At 34.2% G+C, this 21,217-nt stretch overlaps 3 protein-coding genes across 3 annotated transcripts; all 3 read right to left on the bottom strand.

Moving 5' to 3' along the window:
- Window positions 1-229: 229 nt before the first annotated feature.
- LOC136219530 (pentatricopeptide repeat-containing protein At5g66520) lies at window positions 230-2,183 on the bottom strand. The gene is made up of 2 exons (XM_066006962.1): window positions 1,950-2,183; window positions 230-1,874 (listed from the first exon to the last, which is right to left on the bottom strand). The coding sequence occupies exons 1-2, from the start codon at window positions 2,013-2,015 to the stop codon at window positions 399-401; spliced, it is 1,542 nt and encodes a 513-aa protein (XP_065863034.1). The 5' UTR covers window positions 2,016-2,183; the 3' UTR covers window positions 230-398.
- Window positions 2,184-2,279: 96 nt separating this feature from the next.
- LOC136219531 (GPI-anchored protein LLG1) lies at window positions 2,280-4,956 on the bottom strand. Its single transcript, XM_066006963.1, is given in 4 exon segments — window positions 2,280-2,527; window positions 2,530-2,883; window positions 4,423-4,479; window positions 4,587-4,956. Coding segments are annotated over 4 exon segments (549 nt in total). The 5' UTR covers window positions 4,678-4,956; the 3' UTR covers window positions 2,280-2,480.
- A 9,127-nt stretch (window positions 4,957-14,083) lies between these two features.
- Window positions 14,084-20,989, bottom strand: LOC136219528 (actin-related protein 8). Its single transcript, XM_066006959.1, has 12 exons — window positions 20,514-20,989; window positions 20,207-20,295; window positions 19,918-19,988; window positions 19,667-19,734; window positions 19,343-19,404; window positions 18,214-18,311; window positions 17,781-17,862; window positions 17,273-17,415; window positions 15,473-15,621; window positions 15,039-15,172; window positions 14,702-14,820; window positions 14,084-14,439 (listed from the first exon to the last, which is right to left on the bottom strand). Exons 1-12 carry the CDS (start codon window positions 20,879-20,881, stop codon window positions 14,362-14,364), a joined length of 1,461 nt encoding a protein of 486 aa, XP_065863031.1. The 5' UTR covers window positions 20,882-20,989; the 3' UTR covers window positions 14,084-14,361.
- Window positions 20,990-21,217: the final 228 nt, after the last annotated feature.

Below are 21,217 nucleotides of genomic sequence, written 5' to 3'. Positions count from 1 at the left end.
TCCTTAATGGGCAAATGCAAATGCTTACTATAAGAGTTGCCCTTTCAAAGTATAGAAGGAAAGCGGGAATTCGTCCTTCCATTTTCCCGTCTTCTACCTTTAATAATGTATGCAGATGGAAAAATTGGCAACTAATAATCTCTTAGAGATTATTGAGGTCGATGCGTGTAACCAACTTGTTTATAAATAATAATTTGTCCTCATTTGATATTCTGAAATGGTTCTTTTTCCCTGTTAAAGCAGTTGGACATAATTACTAGTTGCTACTTGAGAAAATGTCGTGTTTTCATAATTTGAGAGACTTGTATAGTTTTGATAGTAGAAACAAAAATTAGATTTTAGATGGGAGATGGTAATATGATTTTTAATTTTGTGCTAAATCATTGGTAAATGTGAACTTATGCAGTCTCAACTCCTTTCCATATCCCATATATATCTGTAGCTTGAGTATGAATAATTTGACCTACTACAAATTCATGGACCATGCCATTTACTTCAATGAAACTAGACCCACTTGTGGTTTCCATTTCTCTGTCCTTCATCATCTTCCTTATCTTATCAGCTTCTTCTTTCTCTCCTGCTTTGGCATACATCAGCCCTGCTAGTTTATACCTGTCCCCTGACATGGGTTCAAGCTTTATCAACTGTTCAAACGCCCATTTTCCTCTCTTAAGGTCATTGTGAGTCCTACAACCACTCAACATTGCACCCCATATTATTGAATTAGGCTGTTCCGGCATCGAAATGATTAGCTCTTCTGCCTCTTTCAGCCTCCCAGCTCGGCCAAGAAGGTCAACCATGCATCCATAATGTTCAATGGATGGTCTTATTCCAAAGTCTTCTATCATTTGATTGAAATAATGCTTTCCTTCTTCAACATAACCAGCATGAGAGCAGGCTGACAATATAGCCACGAACACTACTTCGTTCGGATATTTTCCTTCTCCAAGCATCTCTTCAAATAATTCAAAGCATTTTCGAGCTTGTCCGTATATAGCAAAACCTGAAATTATGGCTCCCCATGTAACAACGTCCTTGTGCGACGTTTTTCGGAAGAATTCATAGCCACATTGGATGTCGCCACACTTTACATACATGTCAATGAGAGCAGTAGACAGTTTGGTGCTAATCATAGCGCCGACTTTGTCAATATAAGCATGAATCCATCTTCCTTGATGCAGTGCACCTAAATGTGCACAAGCAGATAACAAACTTACCAGTATGGATTCATTTGGCAGGGTCTTCAAGGCCATCATGTCTTGAAACAGAGCTAACGCCTCGGCGTGCATACCGTTCTTCGTGTATCCTGATATCATTGCACTCCAAGAGGCAACATCTTTTGCAGTCATTTTGTCAAACATTGCTCTACCCTTGTCTACCTCACCATTGCTCAAGTACCCAGAAATCATAGAGTTAATTGCAACCGTATTCTCTTCCATGAATTCTCCAAGAACACCTGCTGCATCATCTGAGCTACCTGAACTGGTATACATATGTATGAGGGAGCTATGAACATGTGTATCCGGAGCAATTCCTAACTTAATTATCCGGCAATGCACTTGCTTACCTTCAACAAGAGATTTCAAGTGGGAACATGCTTTAAGGGCAAAGGTGTAAGTATGGTTGTCTGGTTCAAGGCCTCTAATTAATACTTGTTGATACAATAATAAAGCATCATAAGGACACTTACCCAGTATTAGGCCTCTCATCATGGTGTTACAAGTGAATACGTCAGGAGAAGGTATTCTGTTGAAGATTGACAAAGCATAATTGGTCTCCGAATTCGCAGCGTAGAATTGAAGGAGCCTCCTCGGGCACATGGGATGGTTAACTAGTCCCGAGACTACAAACTGAGCATGTAATTGTCTAGCTTCCTGCAAGTTTGTACATATTTGTAGCAGGGAAATAGAAGTTGGTTTTGTAGATGATATTGTAATTGGTAACTTCACCTTCTTCTCTGCTGGAATAGCTGATGATGTCTGGGGTGGAGCTATGTTCATGTAACATTTATTCATGCTAAAGCAGTAGAAATATCTTTCAAATTTGTTATCTGTCAAGGTTGCAGCCTAAAAGTGGAAACTATCTTTCAAATTTTGTGATGTTGGACGCATAAGATTCCATCATTCATTCACAGCCACTCGCTAACATTATCCAATAATATATTTACTATATTTATGACCACACAAACAGACTGATATTACAGAAAATATATAAAAAAAACACAATAACAAACAAGAGAAAGGAAAAATTCAAGAAGAAAGAAGAAAGTAGCACTTAAATTTACACTTTGAAGATAATTTATATTTGATTATGAATCAATTAATATTTAATACAATAGCTCAATACAACAAAGCTCTAGGAGTCTCTACTAAAGATCGGCAAACCAAAACAAATGAAACCGGTATTAATAAATAAATTTTTGGTATAAGCCTAATTAATGGACGGTTTTAAATTCTCAAGGCATAGTTTACACACAATTTTTAGATCAAAAGAGTGGAAGGAACATTTTGAGCTTTCAAAACAAGTGAAGTAACAGCATTAGGAACCCTGAAGTAAGCATAAGCAATAGAGATGGAAGATTAATGCTCTGGCTGTTAGTATCAGCAGCTGATGCCGATACTGATGGAGCTGTTGCAGGACACGCGAGGCCAAGGCTTCCTTCGCGGCATTCATTGGCAAAAAGACCAGGAGGGTATTTTCCATAGAGGTTAATGTAGCTGAACATGGTTGAAGCACAATCGTTGGTCAAGTCATTCAAGACATCTGCGTAAGGACAAGCGAATTCTTTGAATGCTGCACAACAGCTTTTGGGAGGATAACTGGGTCCTTTACATTGGCTTGTGATGACTGTATAGTTGAGAAACTCAAAATTTACTGAGCAGCCTGCAAATTAGGTAAGAAAATACTGTCATATGGGATAGGTATTCGAAGATAGAATGATGGGCGTAACTGAACATGGAAAATAATTGCTATCTCGTTAAGCAATGTGTGATGCCCCATTGCTGAACAAATCAATTCTAACTTGTGTTTCTTTTTGTCCAAAATGCAACAGCAAGATAAAAATATACAGATGAAGATAAAAGATAAATAGAGGTAACCAATATGTATATGCAGCTTGTAGATGACAGAGCTATTACTGTAACAGGCTATGTTACCAAGACCGTACGGCTGCCTCAAATTAAGAGAGGCATAAGTTCACTTTTTTAGCTTAAAAACTGGAGATTTCTCTCCATAATATCTTCTCTTTATGACCTCTAATATTGACTTTCATCAAAATAGATGTTCATGAGTTCAAAGATCATATAAGAGAAATTTTGGCAAGTCCATGATCTATTATCTTCAGATTTCCCAGCTATACTCTTCAGACAGATTTCAATTCCATCCAATTGTTTGAAAGTTCCTACTACGAATTCCCCTAACTAACGATTTTTAAACAATGGAAGAATGCACTGTTCCATAATGACTTGAAGTCATTTTAATTTTTCAGAATCTTGAAGGCAATGTAGGAGGTATTGAATGAGACTTTGAACAAATAATAGATTTCTATGAAATTCGCTATCTGGTTGATGAAAAAGAAAAAGTTCACTCATGATTGAAATTGCAAAACCGCAGTGTCAGTTCCACTGGAATCCCTCGAAGTTATATACTTTCAGAACCCGAATAATTGAGAGATCATGAAGATCCTTGAAGCCCTTCAATTTCTGTAAGCTCCAAAATCATGTTTTGACTTGATTCACACAACAAATGTTAATTGGTCCATAAGGGGAACATAGCCCCAAATCAGTTTCCATGTAACAATAGACATGTAGGATTGGTCAATTCGGGCTTTCAACTTGGCTTCCAGGATTGGCGCACAGTGAACTTTAAGTGTCAATTTGATCCTTTAACTTAGCAACTCGGATCAAGTTAGTTCAAAATGACAGGTCAAAAAAAGCCATCAATCATAACAAGCGTTTCATTTGGACTAATTAGACAAAAAAAATACCAACTTTGTGGACTAAATTGATACCTAAATTTCATTTTTGGCCAAACTGATCCTGCAAGACAAGTTTAGGAGTCACAGTAAACCTTTATCTCACATGAATCACAATCTAAAATCTTCTTATGATAAAGAAGTATGCTATTTAGAATAGATTCACAGGTTAGTTGAGCCATTTAATGCATACTGCAGCTGAAAATGTGATTCAAACATATGCAAGAACAATACAAAATCTCAAACAATAACATCATAGTAGGAACAATACAAACAGCGGCACAAAATTCATAAATATATAGTAATCAGTAAAGCATAAAATGAAAGAAAAGCCTCAAGATCGCTTGTAGTGTCAATACAGACACCAGCAGATTTGGGACAAATAAAAATTGCCATTCAACAGCATTTACCCAAATGATAAGAATGAGCAAATTAAGAAGAAGAAATACCTTTCTTAGCCTGAAGCAGATTCCTTCCAGTAGAAGAATGGGATTCAAAAATAGAATCTGGATCCAAGGAAGAACACATACAAGAGTTAAATTACATTCCAAAAGAAATTCAGTTGACTAGCAAAATCACAATCTAGTATTGATTAGAAACTGAAAAAAATTACCTGAAATAAAACTAGAAGCAGAAGAAGGAGAAGCAGAAAGAACCAGTAACAAGAAGAGGGTGAATCCATAGAGCTCAATCTTTCCTTTCATACTGATTTCTAGTGAAAATCCCCTTTATCCTTTGTAATTGTGGGTTGAATTTTAGGAAGTTAGTTGAGTAAAGGAAGAATCTTTAGAGAGATCTGGAGGGAATTAAAGAGAAGGAGAAGACGATGAAGTTGGTAAAAGAAAATGTAGAAGAAATGGGTAAAAAAGTAGAGAGAATAGGTGGATTACAGCAAATAATGAGAAAACATGGTCATGAAGGACCGTAACAAGCTTCCTTTCCTTCCATGTTGAGTTTGAGTTTGTTCATTTGTGGTGCAGTTAAATTAATTAATAATTAAATAGTCCTCTGACCTTTTGCTTAATCATCTTATTTATGGGAGTGGTGGGTCATGGCATGACAGTCTCAGACAGCCAGGCACCCAAACATTGTCTCTGTTTCGACATATAACACGACGTCGTTACATATATCCTAATGACTTTTCTTCTCTTACATACGCGTAAAGATATATTTTTTTTTTAAGAGAAAAGTATAATTATCTCTAATTGTAATTGTATACTGCATATTTGCCAACTGAACTTATTGTTAAAAACTTATCACACATTTATAATTGGTTTTAAAAACCTATCAAATATTTATATTTTATAGGAGGTCTGAATAAGCCAATTTTAGATATGTAATAGGTTTTTAATGTCAACTATAGTTGTGTGATAAGTTTTTAAAACCGATTATAAGTGTGTGATAGGTTATTTCAAATGTTCGGAGTGCCAATAGACAAAACTTACTAAATTTTAAGAGTGTAAATATACATTAAGCTAATTTTATAAGTATGACCAACTTTAGGCCATTAATATTAATAGAGTACTTTATACCATTATTAATAATGGTTAGATGATTGCATACTCCCTAATTATTTTCATATATTTATTTTTAATTTTCTCCTCAAAACACTTCTTATAAAAAATCATTTTTTTATAATCAGTCACAATCACACTATTCAATAAATCTTAAATAAATAAATACAAAAATAATATTTTAAAAGTAAAATTGATCTATATGGTGTTATAAATGCATGAAAATATCAATTTTCTAGACAAATGGGTTTTAATAGAATATGATTTAACCAATTAATTTTGGCTTAATACATAGTGATTCCTTTCAGGGGCGGAGCCAGCCTAGGGCTCGGGGGCAGAGCCCCCCGGCCACCGGCTCCGCCCTTGAGTATTTATCGTTTAGTCCCGGTAGCCCCCCTATACTTAGTATACATCAATTCTACGTAGTAATATTTTAATGTTTAAAGGTGGATGAGATAGTTAAGGATGTGTGCTTTTATTCAAGAGGTCCTTGGTTCAAATCTCTCTCATCTCATTTTATTTTAAATTTTTTTTATTTATTTTAACTTTATTTTTTCAATAATTATAAAAACATGTTATTATTAATTAATTTAAATAAACTCTTTATTTTGCTAACACTTTTGAATTCATTTTTATTATGTCTTTATCATTAAAAAAATTAATTTCTTACTTTTGAGATTCAAATAACTTAGTTTTTAAATTAAATATTAAAATATGAAAAATATAAAAAATTTAAAAATAAAAACTGTAAAAATGTTATAATTTTTTAGAAACTAGCATTGAACTAATAGAAAAGTAAATATATTTACTATTTTTACGCTGGACACTTTTACCAATCACACCGTCAGACACTTTTAATGTTTTAGCGAACACAGTGTGTTCGCTAAAACATTAAAAGTGTCCAACGTGAAAAGAGTAAACATATTTAATTTTCTATTAATTCAATGCTACTTTCTAAAAAATTATAACATTTTAACAGTTTTAACGCGTCGACGATGTGTTCGTTAAAATATTAAAAATATCCAACATGAAAAGAGTAAACATATTTAATTTTCTATTAGTTAAATGCTATTTTCTAAAAAATGATAACATTTTTACAGTTTTAACGCGTTGGAGGCTAAAAAAATTTTACCCAACCCTAACGGGCTGGACTTTGAAAATTTACCTTAACTCCACGGCTAAAATTAGCCCCCCAAATCTAAATTCCTGGCTCCGCCACTGATTCCTTTCAACACACTTACAAAGTGTTTTAATTTTAAAATTTATTTAACACCTTAATTTTTCTTAAAAAAAAAAACACCTTAATTTATTTAAAATAGTATATTGCTATAAACTTGTTTGTAATGGTCTATCGATCTTACGGATTTATTTAAAATGATATATATTTTAATTTGTTCAAATTCAAAAATGTCATGTGGATTTAAAAAACTAATCATATCATTTTAAATAAGTTCACATGTCTAGCAATGGCATCGATTCGGCGGCACTCATTCTCAAATTCATGGCCATGGCGTCGATTCTCCTGGCCGAAATTGTTGGCATCGCAATCCCGCTCATCGAAAAGCATTGCCATTTCCTAAGAACGGACGGGAACCTCTTCGTCGCAACAAAAGCCTTCGCCGTTGGTGTAATTCTGGCCACTGTAACAGAAGAAGAAGAAGAAAAAAAAGAATCCCTCCACAAATTCGGAACATTTTATCCTTTACCACGTCATCAAGTTAAACGGTGTTAAGTTATTTTCCGTAATTCTTGTAAGGGCGTATAACACGGGTTTTTTTTTGGCAAAAAGCATATTTAAGCCCCTGAACTTTATCTGTTCTAAGGATCAAGCCCCTGATCAATTATTTTTCCACATTGAGCCCCTGAACATTGATTTTGTTATGGTTTAGGCCCTTATTTAACTTTTTTTTCGAGTTTAGGAGATGAGAAGATCGATTTGGCAATTCTAATGTTGAAAATCACAAAATGGGAGAGAAGAAAATCGAGTTTGGAAGAATATACTGAAAATTAGTTTCTATAATTTCGTTTTAATTTTTAATTTTTATCTCTCCTAGTCAAAGAAATCTTTTTTTTATTTGTCCATGTCAACAAGCCGAATCGCCCTAACGATGTATGCAGTCCAAACTCGACAGAAAAGTTAAATAAGGGCCTAAACCATAACAAAATCAATGTTCAGGGGCTCAATGTGGAAAAATAATTGATCAGGGGCTTGATCCTTAAAACAGATAAAGTTCAGGGGCTTAAATATGCTTTTTGCCTTTTTTTTTTTTTAAGCAAATTACAAAAAAACATGAAATCACATAGTTTTTTTTTAGAATTTAGTTTTTTTTTTTATTATTTAATAAATTTTGGGTTTGCAGAGAGTTTGATATGTAGGGTGCCAATCTGATTGGATGTTTCGTCTTGGGTCTCTTTGCTATCTCCCAATTTCATTAAAGAAAAAAAATAAAATAAAATAAGAGTCAACAACATTTCTACCGAACCAAATAAAGTAAAGGATATATAAAAAAAAAACCAGTAATATATATATATATATTCTTTGCCAGTAATATAATAATTGTAGGCTTAATACACAAATAACCTCCTGAACTTGTTCAAATATTGCAACTGAGCCTTCCAACTTTCAATTGTAACAACTTACCCTCGAACTTGTCTAATTGTAACAATTTACCCTTTAAACTTGTCCAATTGTAAAATATAACCTCAAATTGCTGACATGGATTACAATTGAAGAGACATGTGAAATGCAAAATCAGCAACACTCGTGGAGTGTGATAATCAGATCTTTGGCGTGATACGAATCTGGGGAAACGCTTTTACTGTTGCTTCAAGTATGGGATAAAAAAATTCTCAATTTGGGGTTATGTTTTACAATTGAACAAGTTTAAGGGGTAAGTTGTTACAATTGAAAGTTGAGGGGGGCAGTTGCAACATTTGGACAAGTTTAGGGGGTTATTTGTGTATTAGGCCTTAATTGTAGGATAAATTTCATCAATAGTGTACAACCTTTACCCAATTTCACACTTTGGTGTACAACCTTTAATTTGTCACACTAATATGTACGAACTTATAAGTGACCTCACACTTTGGTGTATGGCCGGTTAAAATGACCGGTCAACTCAAAAGTCAACGCGCCAGCTCATTAATTTTATCTTATCCAGGACCCACATAATGTAATTACAAAAATACCCTCTCTTAAAAAAAAAAAAACCAATCTCCCCCATATTTTTCTTTCCCTCTCTTTCTCTCTTTCCTTTTTCTTAGAGATACTTTCTCTCTTTCAAACTTCTCTCTCTTCAATATTTCTCAGCAACTCATCAGCTAAAATGAAGAATACATAATATTGCTTTTTATTATAACCTGCTGGTTAGAAGAAGATGCTTTTGAATCAGCTTCCATGGTGGGTCTTTCTTTATCTTTTGATAACAATATGAAATTGAATATTCTAAGTTAATTAATTAGAACATGGATCACGCAATTAATAAAGGAATATAAATTCACTGTTAATGAACATGAAAGCATGTAATTAAGTCAATTAATATGACTTTTAGAATTGATATTTCAATGATTATTACTTTTGCAACCATACTTAACAAATTGGAGGAATTGGAGGTGTCCCTACCCCCAACTAGTGGTTCTCTTGGCCTTAAGTGAGCAGATGTTGATGAGTTTGTCTCAACTGTAATTCCCTACATCTTCATTCATTTCTCTTGGAATTTTTTTGGAGATTTCCCTTTCGTAATATCAGATATTCATAGCTTATCTATTTCTAACTAATTAAATCTATTTTTCCTTTTTCTAATTAAATCTACTTGAAGATAAAGAAAGTTGTATTGTACGAGTCGATTGTTGCAGTTGCTAATCCAATCAATCGTCTTTCCATGATTTTATGTTTCAGGAAAGTATTGCTTGCTTAAAATGCGATGTTGTTGAAAGTCACTATCTTCATTTTAGCTGATGAGAGAATTTTACTTCATTAAGATGAACAGAATGTTGGCCTTCCTAAGAAATATTGAAGAGAGAGAGAGAGGAGTTTGAGAGAGAAAGTATCTCTAGAAAAAAGTAAAGAGAGAAAGAGAGAGAAAGGAAAATATGGGGGAGATTGAGTTTTTAATTTAAAAGGGAGGATATTTTTATAATTACACTATGTGGGGTCTTGGATAAGATAAAAAATAATGAGCTGGCGCATTGACTTTTGAGTTGATCGGTCATTTTAACCGGCCATACACCAAAGTGAGAGGTCACCTATAAATTCGTATATATTAGTGGGACAAATTGAAAATTGTACACCAAAATGTGAAATTGGGTAAAAGTTGTACACTATTGATGAAATTTACCCCTTAATTGTACGAATGAGTTGGTTAACACTGCTCAACAACCACTTCGGAATCAATTCTTTATTTTATTTTATTTTTTAAAATTTCAGCTATACTTATTTTTTACAGGGGATAATATCCAAGTCTGCACCTATTATTTTGTTAGGGGATGTAGTTTTATCCAAACATACAAAATAATACAAGTGTTACATAAAATTAATTTTATCTCTATCTAATAATATAAAATTTAAACAGATCGGTTCACTATTATTTAACTCGTTATTTAAGAATCGCATTGAAAATTTCAAATTTCAATTATCTCTAAAATATTTATTTTATTATTAATATAGTTACAAACAACCTACAAAAACACCAATATTCAAATCAGATATATACAAGTTAATCATAAAAAAAATATATAAAATGTTTACTATATGATTATAGCAATACTAAATTAATTGTCAAAATACACCTACTTCAGTTTATTGATAAATTTATTTAAAAGATCCGATTTGACGGTCGAATAACGGTTAAATCAATCCATTCAAATTTTTTGTTAGGTGGGGATAAATTGATCTTATTGTACAACGTTATGGGTAAACAAATTTTCGTTTGTTAGAAACAAATCTGTACTTTTTCTAAAACAATAAAAGTAAATTTGTACATTATCCTTTTTTGCTAAAAAAAAAAAAGTTGTACGCCTAAAGCCATTAGTCATATGCCTATCATTTACCAATCGATTTAAACTATTGATCCATCATTTTTTTAAGTAACTTCAATATTTCAGAACTCAGTATCTGATTCTGAAAATATTTCAGTTTCTGATTATCTTCTGTATATTTTGAATGAAGAAGAAGATTCTTTTTTATAGATGATGAAAGATCATGTCTTTTGATATAGTACTCTTCCATAAAAGTGTGATGAATGGACGTAGCTAATGGTGAAGAGGAACGTTGATTCGGGCGAAAAGATATGCTTCAGACATGAAAAATCACGTTTTTATAGTGAAGAAGAGTCTGTCATGAACGAGATAGGGGTGTCACATTTGTGTAATGGGAAAGATAATGTTGGCTGGCGAAAATGCCTGTCACGAACATGAAAGTGGTGTCACGAACGTGACAAGGACTTTTGTCCTTGGGGAAGCTTTTTGGTATGTCACAAACGTGACAAGTAAATTTGCCCTATTTTTGTCTTATTTTGTCTGTCTTTTACTTGTTTCTTGCTGATATTCTTTAAACACGAGTTTTCACCCGTATTTAACCCATCTCTATTCAAATCACAAACAACACGTGAAATCTTTCCAAAACATTTAATAAACTAAGCTAAAGGCATGAATATAAACGTGAAAATGCATGCGATAGTAAGTAAATTTCGGACTTATCAGTCCAACCCCAAAAGCAATAGAATAAATCTAGTTATTACCATCTTTGCCAACTACAATGTACAACTGACCGAGATATTTACCTTTTAAAAACGCTCCGTCAACACAAAGAACAACTCAAATATGCTCTTTAAACCCTCTAAGTGAAGGACCCATCGCTAGAAATAAGTACTTGAAGTGATCAACATCGTCAGTTTGAATATGTGTCACTGTACCTGGATTGCATTTTTTCAAGGTCTTGCAGTAATCTAGTAACAACATAAATGACTATTCCAATGAACCCCTCACATCTTCCAACGCCCAACATCTTGCTCTCCAATCTTGTATGTAAGACATGTTGATTTTATACATTTTCTCAAAATCTTTCACAGTGTCCTTTGGTCTATACACTATCATCGAGATCAAACTTACCTACAAGTAGTATGCCGACAACTCGTTTCCATGCTTGCCTGTGATGTGGTAACATTTGATCTTTGGCACATATGTGTTTGTTTATTCCATCCATTTTTTAGAGCCTAAACATATCGGAATTGGGTATCGCAATACTTCTAGCATGTCATTTACATGTCTCATCATGCTTACATCTAACTTCAAACATGGACTTATTAGACTTGCATACTCTCCATTCGAACATGTTCTTAATTGATTATTTTTCTCAAGTGCATCTTGCAATTCTTGTTTGTTTGAGAATATAGCATGCACCTTTAAAACGACAATCTCTTTTGATGCACTAGATTCAGTAGGAAGCACATGTACATCGACCTCTGACAGCCATCGGAATGGACCAGTCCTCTTTCTTCATCATTTTCCTTATAGATACTTACTGATACATGGTCAGCTCGTGCATTGCTTTCGGAAACACCTTTGCGACGATATTGTTTCCGAGGGATAGGTTGTTCATCATATAACGTTTTTTCGGGATCAAAATGACACCAAATATCTTCTTCATATATCGTTTCTTCCAGATCATAGAACGAATTCGAGCTACTATCATCTAAACCAGAGTTGGATACAATGTTGAAATCAGTGATCTTTTGTTTGCCTGACCGATAAGTTTCGATTTCAACGGTTGTGTCCACTTCAACGATGACATCACAACTTGATTGAATAACATTCTCTGTCTCTATAGCTCGCGGTAGTTGTGAATCTATTATTTGTGATTCAGAATTAATGTATAGTGGGACAACATCGCTTGGATTCATCCGACAATACTATATGAATCATTCAATATCACTTGAATCAACAATCTGAACTATTATCCCAGGAACTTTGTTTGGACCATATGTAGTTTCCATAGTCATACGTACGTCAAATGATCATACGTACGTCAAATGATATTGAATCAACACGTGCATGTGTTTTTTTTAACCAATTGGTATGCAACTATTGCAGAATAAAGAACAAAATATTTATCTTTTACAATGATTTCTGAAATTGATCCAATTTACCAATGTTAGGGGTAAATTTGTTCTTAGCGGCCAACGTTAGGGATAAACTTACACAATTTTAGACGTTGGGAGTAAAATTGGTGCTTTTGCACCTTTTAAAACATGGGATCTAACTAATGTAAAGGTGTAATATGACCAACCCAATGACTAATAATTTTTTTTTTTTTTTTTTTTTTTGAGAAAGACTAATAAATCATTTACCCTTCATTTAAAAGGTGTATGTTACATTTTAGATCCTAATAACAACATTCATCATAATTTAACAAACACTAGTTATTAACCAACTAATAACAAACAACAACAAAAACCAACTAACAACAATAGTTGAAGCAAACATGCATTTAAATTTCCGAAACTATTTTGTACCCAAACACTGTTCGAGCCAACTGTAAACTTAAATCATTTTTATTTCAACTTATGCCAAATCGGCAACTATATCAATTACTACTTCTCTTCTGTCCGATCGTTTCATTTTTTTACTTTTTGTAGAAAGAAAAGATAAGGTATCAAAATAGGCTTAAGATTTTTAGGAAGTATTGTATAAAATAGCACCAATGTAACATTTACAAAAGAGTACCAGTTTAGATTTCGATAACCGAACATGACACATCATTCATATTAGTCCGTTAAGTTATGATTTCTCTCTCCACGTACAATTGACAGAATTTAACGGAGTAATATGAATGATATATCACGTTTTCGTTAACGTTATCGAATCCTAAATTGGAACACTTTTGTAAACGTTAAGCCTACATTGGTGTTATTTTGTAGGTAGAGCCTAAATTGGTACTCCGCAAAAACCTTAGGCTTATTTTAGTACCTATCCAAAAAGAAAGGTACCATTCCCAGGGATCAGTAGAACTAACCATAACAAGAGGTATCTTGTGCCTGCTCACCATTCTTTGCAACCTCAATCCTGCCTTGCCTCATTTCTCCAATGCCACAGAGCTGAACTCTTTCAAATAAACAGTGAATCCTTGCTGCTTTGTCTCATTTGAATCTGTTTCCCTTCCTTCTCTGCTCGATCCCCTGCTCTCTCTTCTCCGTAAAGCCATAAACGCTCCGCCTCTGATACATATTCTGAAGTCCCTTGCTTGCCATCTAATTCTGGCGAAATCACTGGAGTAATTCACCCCATTCACTATAGTTTTCTAGACGTCCTTCTATTCTTTGAAATGCAATTTTCTCTTCTTTTCATGAGTTCAAATTCTACTCAATTACAACTTCTTAAGGCAGAAATGAAGCATGAAAGAAATCACCATGTGACATATGAACAGAGCAGACTCTAGTTCCATGTTTCTAACCTATACATGAAACTTGCGCCATTAACTGCGTAATTACAAAACTAACTACCCTAAAACATAACACAAACAAAAATACGAGGTGCATCACTTCACCCCCTGGTTACTGAAGTTCATAGAATCACTCTTTGCCTAGCAAGAAATATGCCATGGTATAAAGTTTATTTTCTTTTATCATAGATCCTTATATACAATTATGTATTTGGCACAAGAATTGCTCATATCTAATAATTAACAAGATGAGGTTCTTGAATACATATCAAGGCAGCTCGAGAATTCGTAGCAGACATCAACAAAGCAAGGGGTAAAAACAACTCAAAATTAATATAAATAACAAAGAATATTTGGACAAGTTTTACCATGCTATAACAGGCTTTTATCATACAAGGGAACTGCTGGAGGTTTTCCTTCTAGTAAACTGTTTGTGTTTACCAACTCAGATTGAATCTGGATTTTCCTTTATATTGCTTCTTCGTAACACACCAAGGTCCAGGGAAGGTGCTTAACTGAGACCAGGAAAGACACAAGTGTCATTTGCAGCTGGATTCATTTATAGCAAACAGAAGCTAACATGCTAGTCTTCACACAATCCAATATTTGATCTATATATGAATTAACTTAAGAATTTCAGAAAACTAGATTACTAGATCTTACGAGATTAAATTGAAGTTCAATTAAGAAAAATCTAAACTTTGCGTAGTATTTCAAACCTAAAGATTAGAAATTTGAAGTTTTTCATATCCAAAGTTTGGTGCTCAAGTAGCTTACATTGCTAATAAGCTTTGCTCCAAACCATGCGGTGTCTGCACCATAGGGAGGAGGTACAACCTTTATTCCGTTTCTAATGGATTGCGGAAGAAGCTCATGCAATTCCTTTTCCAGCCTCTCTAAAACCAAAATTATAAAAATGATAAGAAATAGAAGAAGAAAAACTAATCAAAACAGAGATTGATAATATTGGGACATGCATACATCCTATTCACTAATTTAATCCTCATGCATTTCAGATTGATTTTTCTCCACAGGTGGCAAGCATCTACCACGCATCATGCATTTTTCGCATAAAAGAAATAAGAATTTATTTTTCTTTCTTAAATATATCCACCTGCTAGTCCTGGTAGACATGCAGTCCCTCCCGATAAAACCACAGTCTTAAACCAAGCATCATCTCCAGTCAACTCTGCTGCATGACAGTGGTCCATGCACAATGCCACTGCCTGGTGCAAACCCATTGCACGCCTGTACAAAGGAGAAATTCAACATTTTAACAAAAAATGTGCTGGTTTTATGGCAAAACATATGTTGAGAAAATTCTGTCTTTAGAATTTTAGAGAATAACATAGTAAAGCAACACACACATGATGTAATTAGATAATTAATAGCAATTATCTCTATACTAGGTTTGACAATTAGAAACATTTAGCATACGCTGTAGGAATGAATATGTCGTGGTCCTGAAACTTAGCAGAAGAGGAATATCATTTTGAGTATGCTTTGAAAAAATAGCAAGATGATAGATTGTTGATGTATATGACTTACACTCCTGCAATACGTGGTTGGAATAAGATCTCTCCCGTTTTAAATCGTTCGTGTGAAAGAGTAAATAATCCTTCTCCCTGGACTTCCAATGATGCTTGTGTGTCTTTAGATAGTTCAGCTCCGTAATCAGCAGCAACATAGCAAAGGTTCTGCAGTAAGATGCCAGCAGAACACTGGGTAATTGGAACGACATTGTATTTCATGATGTCAAAGCTATCAATAAGCATAAAACAAACAAATTTTCAGTTTTGCTCACAATGAAGTACAACCTATTCATTCTTTGAATTTGACTAATGGATTGGGAGAGAAGAAAATAAAGTTGATGTTGGCATGGAGCGTTATTTAGAGCAGTCGCCCAAACATGGATAGCTTTGTGATAAGTAGATAGTCAATGACAACACAAGATTGGAGACTGAAAAAAAGAAGGAAGAAAAGATAATTCAAGATTTCCTAAGCAAAATGACATTTAAGGTGCACTATCTCATTATATTCAGTCAAAAAATCAACCAAAAAAATTACATCTTCACTAATATTATAAACATGCTTGAAAAGCAAGCATGTCATGTAAAATACTAAAATGTCAAAGGTGAATATATAATCTGTTAAAAAAAAATTCAACCGGGTGAGTAAACCACAACAACACTGGGAGCTTTGGCACAAAAAAGAAAAAAAAAATCATCTAATTGAGGGAAAACTTACAGATTATGATCATTGAACACGCTCTTGACTTATTCAGAATTTAAAATAACATTGAAATTTAGGCCAAGTCACATGTGAAATTTTGCACAACTATGACTGCTTTAGTAAGAACTAAGAAGTGAAAAGATGTATATGTCAACTACAGAAAGCTCATCTGGCGGGAAAGATAGATAGAAAAAAAAACGAATGAACTCTTTGAAATGTCCAAACAAATTTTAAAACTTTTCATTTTAAAAAAATTGACACTTTTTATTAATCAACCGCAGAAAAGAAATAATACGTTACAGTAAAACCTCTATAAATTAATAATGTTGGGACCATGAAATATTATTAATTTATAGAGATATTAATTTATCGAGTATAAAATTAGTGATCTGGCCCAAGTCGAGACCAGAAAAAAATTATTATTTTAAAGAGGTTATTAATTTATCTGAGTATTAATTTACGTAGGTTTTACTATAATTAAGGAAAAAAATTTAAGAAGTCTCTCATACCCTAAGCATTGGCAAAGCTACGAGAAGGCTTCGGCATGCAGTAGCGAGTGGGACATATCAACGTACGCTGATGGTAGAGGCCGAGTTGGTATAAGCAATACTATAGGGAACAAAGACTACTCTGACGTTGGATCTCCGCCACCTCTAGGTCAGTAGTCGGTCTAGATTAAGCGATCCACCTTAGTCCACTAGAGACTAGGATAGTCGGGAGTTCAGCCTTCATGAAAGGAGGCGGATGTCTCCATAGGATGGAACTCTATGGATGCTATGGGCTCCGGAGTTAGCCCATAGTGCGTGTCCTTTTTAGAGCGAGGTTTAATCACAGGGAGTCCCACAGGGACGGAATACCGAAGACGCATTGACGGGACGCTTAAAGGGGATAGACCCCTTCGGAAGGAATTGGTTGGCCGAGACTTGGGGAAGTGTTGGCGCCGCATGGGGTTTTTTTTCTGCTAGTTGAGCTAGCTACTTTAGGCCCACATGTGTGTTGCACATTTCATTGACTATTGGGGATAAGTGTAGCTGACAAATGTTATGACAAATTAATTAAATATAAAACATCAGGCGCAATTGAGAAGTTGCAGAAGATCCTAGTAGAATTGCATACCTCTTTCAATGTGCGAACAGAGTATAGTGATTCAAAATTGATATTATTCTGTTGCATCTGTTCTCTAAGAAATCCTGTAACCTTCAATGCTCCCACACCAATAGTTTCCACGCCTACCTTCCGCATCACTTTGCCATACAAAACTGTAGAGTACAGAATTTACCATTCATAAATACCAAGTCTCAATAATTTTAAAGCCAAATAATAAGCTTCTTAAAGATAAAGATAATAGAACTGTAAATATGAATTATGATAAACAAGGAAAATAGATTTGGATAGATAGATAGATAGATAGATAAAAACAGAAAATAAGAAGTCGTGAGGAAGCTTAGATAAAGTATCGTTACAACATATAAAAGTGCAAAGGTTGTTTTAGCTGACAAAAGAAGACAGGAAGAATCACTGAGGAAATAAGGACACCTTGAGGCTAATCTTAATTTAGCTTGCTGCAATCATAAATCAAATTTCCACGATTTTTCTAACTGAATAGAGCATGATAACTACTTACTTGGAACAACTGACGTAACTTGGAAACCAATATTAACAACTATTCCCGAAGTTCGCCTGGCTGCATAAAGTGCTAAAGTTGCCTATGCAATATTGTCAATGAACATATTAATACACAAAAAAAGCAACGGCAAAAGCAAAATCCAATACTAAAAGAAGGAAACAGGAAAAAGATCACAAATTTCAGAAGTCCTGTAGTTCTATAAATTTACACATCTACAAACTAATTAGATCAAGTTTTACCCGTTGAAATCCCCTTTACTGAAGGTGGGATGCATAGGTAAGGGATCTTTTTATTGGAGAAGTAGGTGAAAAAAAAAGGAAGAGCAAGAACTTATCACTATTTTCATTTCTTTTTTCCCTCATTTATGCTTGGAAAAAAAGAAGCAATCATTAAGAAACTAGCAAAATAAATTGATAAATCTGCAGCACACCTGATTAATAGCACAAACAGCTGGAGCATTCATGTCAAACAAAGTGGTGTAAACTGCTTCTTTTAGCTGTCTTCTTGAGGCTTTGGCAGATTCAGTATCTAGAATACAAAGAACAAAAGCCATTACCAATAAAGTTCATCACGACCATTTAATTCAAGATCCTGCATTTCTCACCATAAATTGTATTTTCTATCAACAGATAAATCAGACCAAACAAGAACATTGGTTTAGCATATTGTATTCAAAGTTACCAGAATTGGACATGGCATTGAGCAGAGCAAAAAGAACATTGGTTTAGCACTTATTAGCTTTAGTATATCAGGAATCCTCTTAGTCGCTCTGGCTGCCCCCACACTAACACATGCAATTTTCTAAAATATTTATCAATTGGTTGGTCGATATGGTGAACCAAGTAAATGGAACTATATGAAAATTTTCGTGAGGTTTAAATCCAATCCCAATGAGCTACATATGCTTAATACATAAAAACACCTTCCATCGCCCAATGGCCTCTTGTTCTTTTAAATGACTTATTAAGGCATCTACAAAATTGACCAATTAGACTCTTCAACTTGAATTTGTATTAACCAATCTAACCTTTTAAAATAACCTATTAACTTACTGTTAGGAGCACTATAAGTTAGAAAATTGAAAAAGGCATGTATAATAGGTCATACTTTACAACTAACTTGCGCATAATAGATCATTTTAAGAAGTCAAGGGGGCATTAGCTATTTTTCTGGTAGTGAAGGGAGGTGTTTTGAGCATTATGCCAAGCTAAACATAATATGAGACATCATTAGCAATCTAATTAAATACAAAAGGAAAAGGCCAAATTGAGTGTTTACAGCACCATAGTTCACACTGAACAGCTTAAATTGCGCAAAAAACGGAAAAAGAAAAATAAATCATTCTTTATTTATCAATTAAACAAAGAAAAGGCTCATAAGTGTGCAATGAGAAAGTTTAGTATTGAACAGCCAAAAACCTTACTATAGCACAAGAAACAGATATTTTAGCATGTCAAAATTTCTTTGATACGACCATGAATGCATTTCAGAAAGCAAATATCATACAATAGAAGTGTTATATAGAACTGCTGAAGTAATTTAGTGAAGCAGATCCTGACCATCATAATGGCAAATTGGAAGGGACACAACAATTGGCTGCGCTGGTGGTCTTACCTGCATCCTGTTAAGGATAATTATCAATTAGCATCTTCAACTTCTAGAAGATATAAGGACACAAATGAAATATCCAACTGGCTGGCATACACATATTGGCTGACGGTTGAAAAAGTAAGTTGCACATAATAATATCGTTATATGCATTCAATAAATGTGTACATACAACTTTATAGAGATTAATTATTATAAAACATATTTGTTTCACATAAATTTATTTTAAATTAGATTAACAAGGTAATGGTTTAAGAAAAAGGTTAAGCACAAACCTGCCATAAATAGTAGCATAAAAATTCCGAAGCCTAGAGTACATTGGAGACTCAATGTTACCAAATTCCTGCATGCCAGATAATTCCAGGACAAGTTTTACATGGCTCAGAGAAGAAGAATCGAACTTTGCAATTTTAAGGTGAATCATAAAAATGATTAAGAACAAATATACAAACACAATAAGATTTCTCATCTTTGGGAAAATTACTTTTACAAACCTCTAACCTGCCAGTTAAAAGCAGAAGCTCACCAAAAATGTAGCTGACCGCCCAGATGGACAAGTATATTTGCTCCAACCAAATTTGCAATACCCCGAGCCACCTTTTCCATATAAGTTGAGCAAAAAGATGCACACACATTTCAAGCATTAACAATTTCTGAATAACTAATGAAGAACATTAATAAACATAGATTATTTGAGACAACAAAATCAGGCCGACATGCAAGGACTCATATTTGAAGAATCTCAACCATAAATTGGCCTCATTATAAATTTAACCAGGGTGAGTTATTACTTTTTCCACAATTAGAATGCTCACCATCAATAATAACACTACCAGGGACTCGTTCCCGCTCCCTATATATATGCATGAAGGACAATTCAGTCGTTATATGACTAGCGACAGGCCTGCAAGTAAAATCACAAATTAATATTCACGAATTATGAAGTAGAAAAAACAATTGCACATAATCGATTGCCCAGTCTCCCTTTTTCGTATATAAAATACCAAAAACAGGAACAATTCCTCACTTTCCGTGCATTTCTCAGCAGCCAAACAGAGTTACAGAGCTCACAAAATCAGCAATAGAAAAAGAAAGTAAGAGAGTAGGATGAAGAGAACTCACTGGATAGGATAACCGGATCGTAGATTGGTCTCAGAGAAAAAAGCAGAGTCCCAGGAGTCCTGGTAGTTCTGGAGGAAGTAAATCCACAGACGATTATCAGATACAAGTGATCTCCATGACTGGCAAACCATACTCAACCTCGCAGCGTCCTTTGGACCGATCAACCTAACAATTTGCATAACTACGTCGACTGGAATTTGATCAAAAGCTCCCAGAGAAGATGATTCAAGGTAATTGAGTCGATTGTGTGAGTGAGAGGTCGAAGTTTTCTTGTTCAATAACGATTCCCAAACCTTCCGCAAGAGCGTCGCCATGATTGACTTGAAATTGGAACTAGTCCGATGATCCGACGGATTTATCAACGACATGGTGGAAAATTGGAAAGGTTTTTGCGGGAAAGCGAAGGTAAACAAACAATCCAACAGTAACAGTTGGGGGTGTATGACTGAAGTCGGGCAGTTAAGAAAATATCATATGGTCGACTTTGAACAAGGCTGTGGAAAATGAGAAAGCTGACGTGTATTCAATTCTATAACACCACACGTGGATAAATATCAAACGGAGATGTGTTTTACTTTTATTTGTTGGCTCATCTTGGATTCTCGTGTTTCTCATGCAACTGCGAGTATTTTATTTTTCTTGTAATAAATACTGGTATAAATTTCAAATAAAACCCTTATGATTTTACTAATTTTCAAATAAAG

The sequence above is a fragment of the Euphorbia lathyris genome, chromosome 2 (genome assembly GCF_963576675.1).
Source record: "Euphorbia lathyris chromosome 2, ddEupLath1.1, whole genome shotgun sequence".
Classification (NCBI taxonomy): Eukaryota; Viridiplantae; Streptophyta; class Magnoliopsida; order Malpighiales; family Euphorbiaceae; genus Euphorbia; species Euphorbia lathyris.
Note: the sequence above shows the minus strand (reverse complement) of the source record. Positions and strands in the feature narration are given on the sequence as shown.

Bases quoted from the DNA above. Each gene is read 5' to 3' on its own strand.
- LOC136219530 (XM_066006962.1), bottom strand. From the start codon at position 2,015: ATGAATAAATGTTACATGAACATAGCTCCACCCCAGACATCATCAGCT. The intron at 1,875-1,949 runs GTGAAGTTACCA...ACAAACTTGCAG, and splicing joins CTATTCCAGCAGAGAAGAAG to GAAGCTAGACAATTACATGC.
- LOC136219528 (XM_066006959.1), bottom strand. From the start codon at position 20,881: ATGTCGTTGATAAATCCGTCGGATCATCGGACTAGTTCCAATTTCAAG. The intron at 19,405-19,666 runs GTTTGTGCTTAA...TATCCTTAACAG, and splicing joins TATGCTACTATTTATGGCAG to GATGCAGGTAAGACCACCAG. The intron at 14,821-15,038 runs GTGGATATATTT...TTTTGGTTTTAG, and splicing joins ATGTCTACCAGGACTAGCAG to AGAGGCTGGAAAAGGAATTG.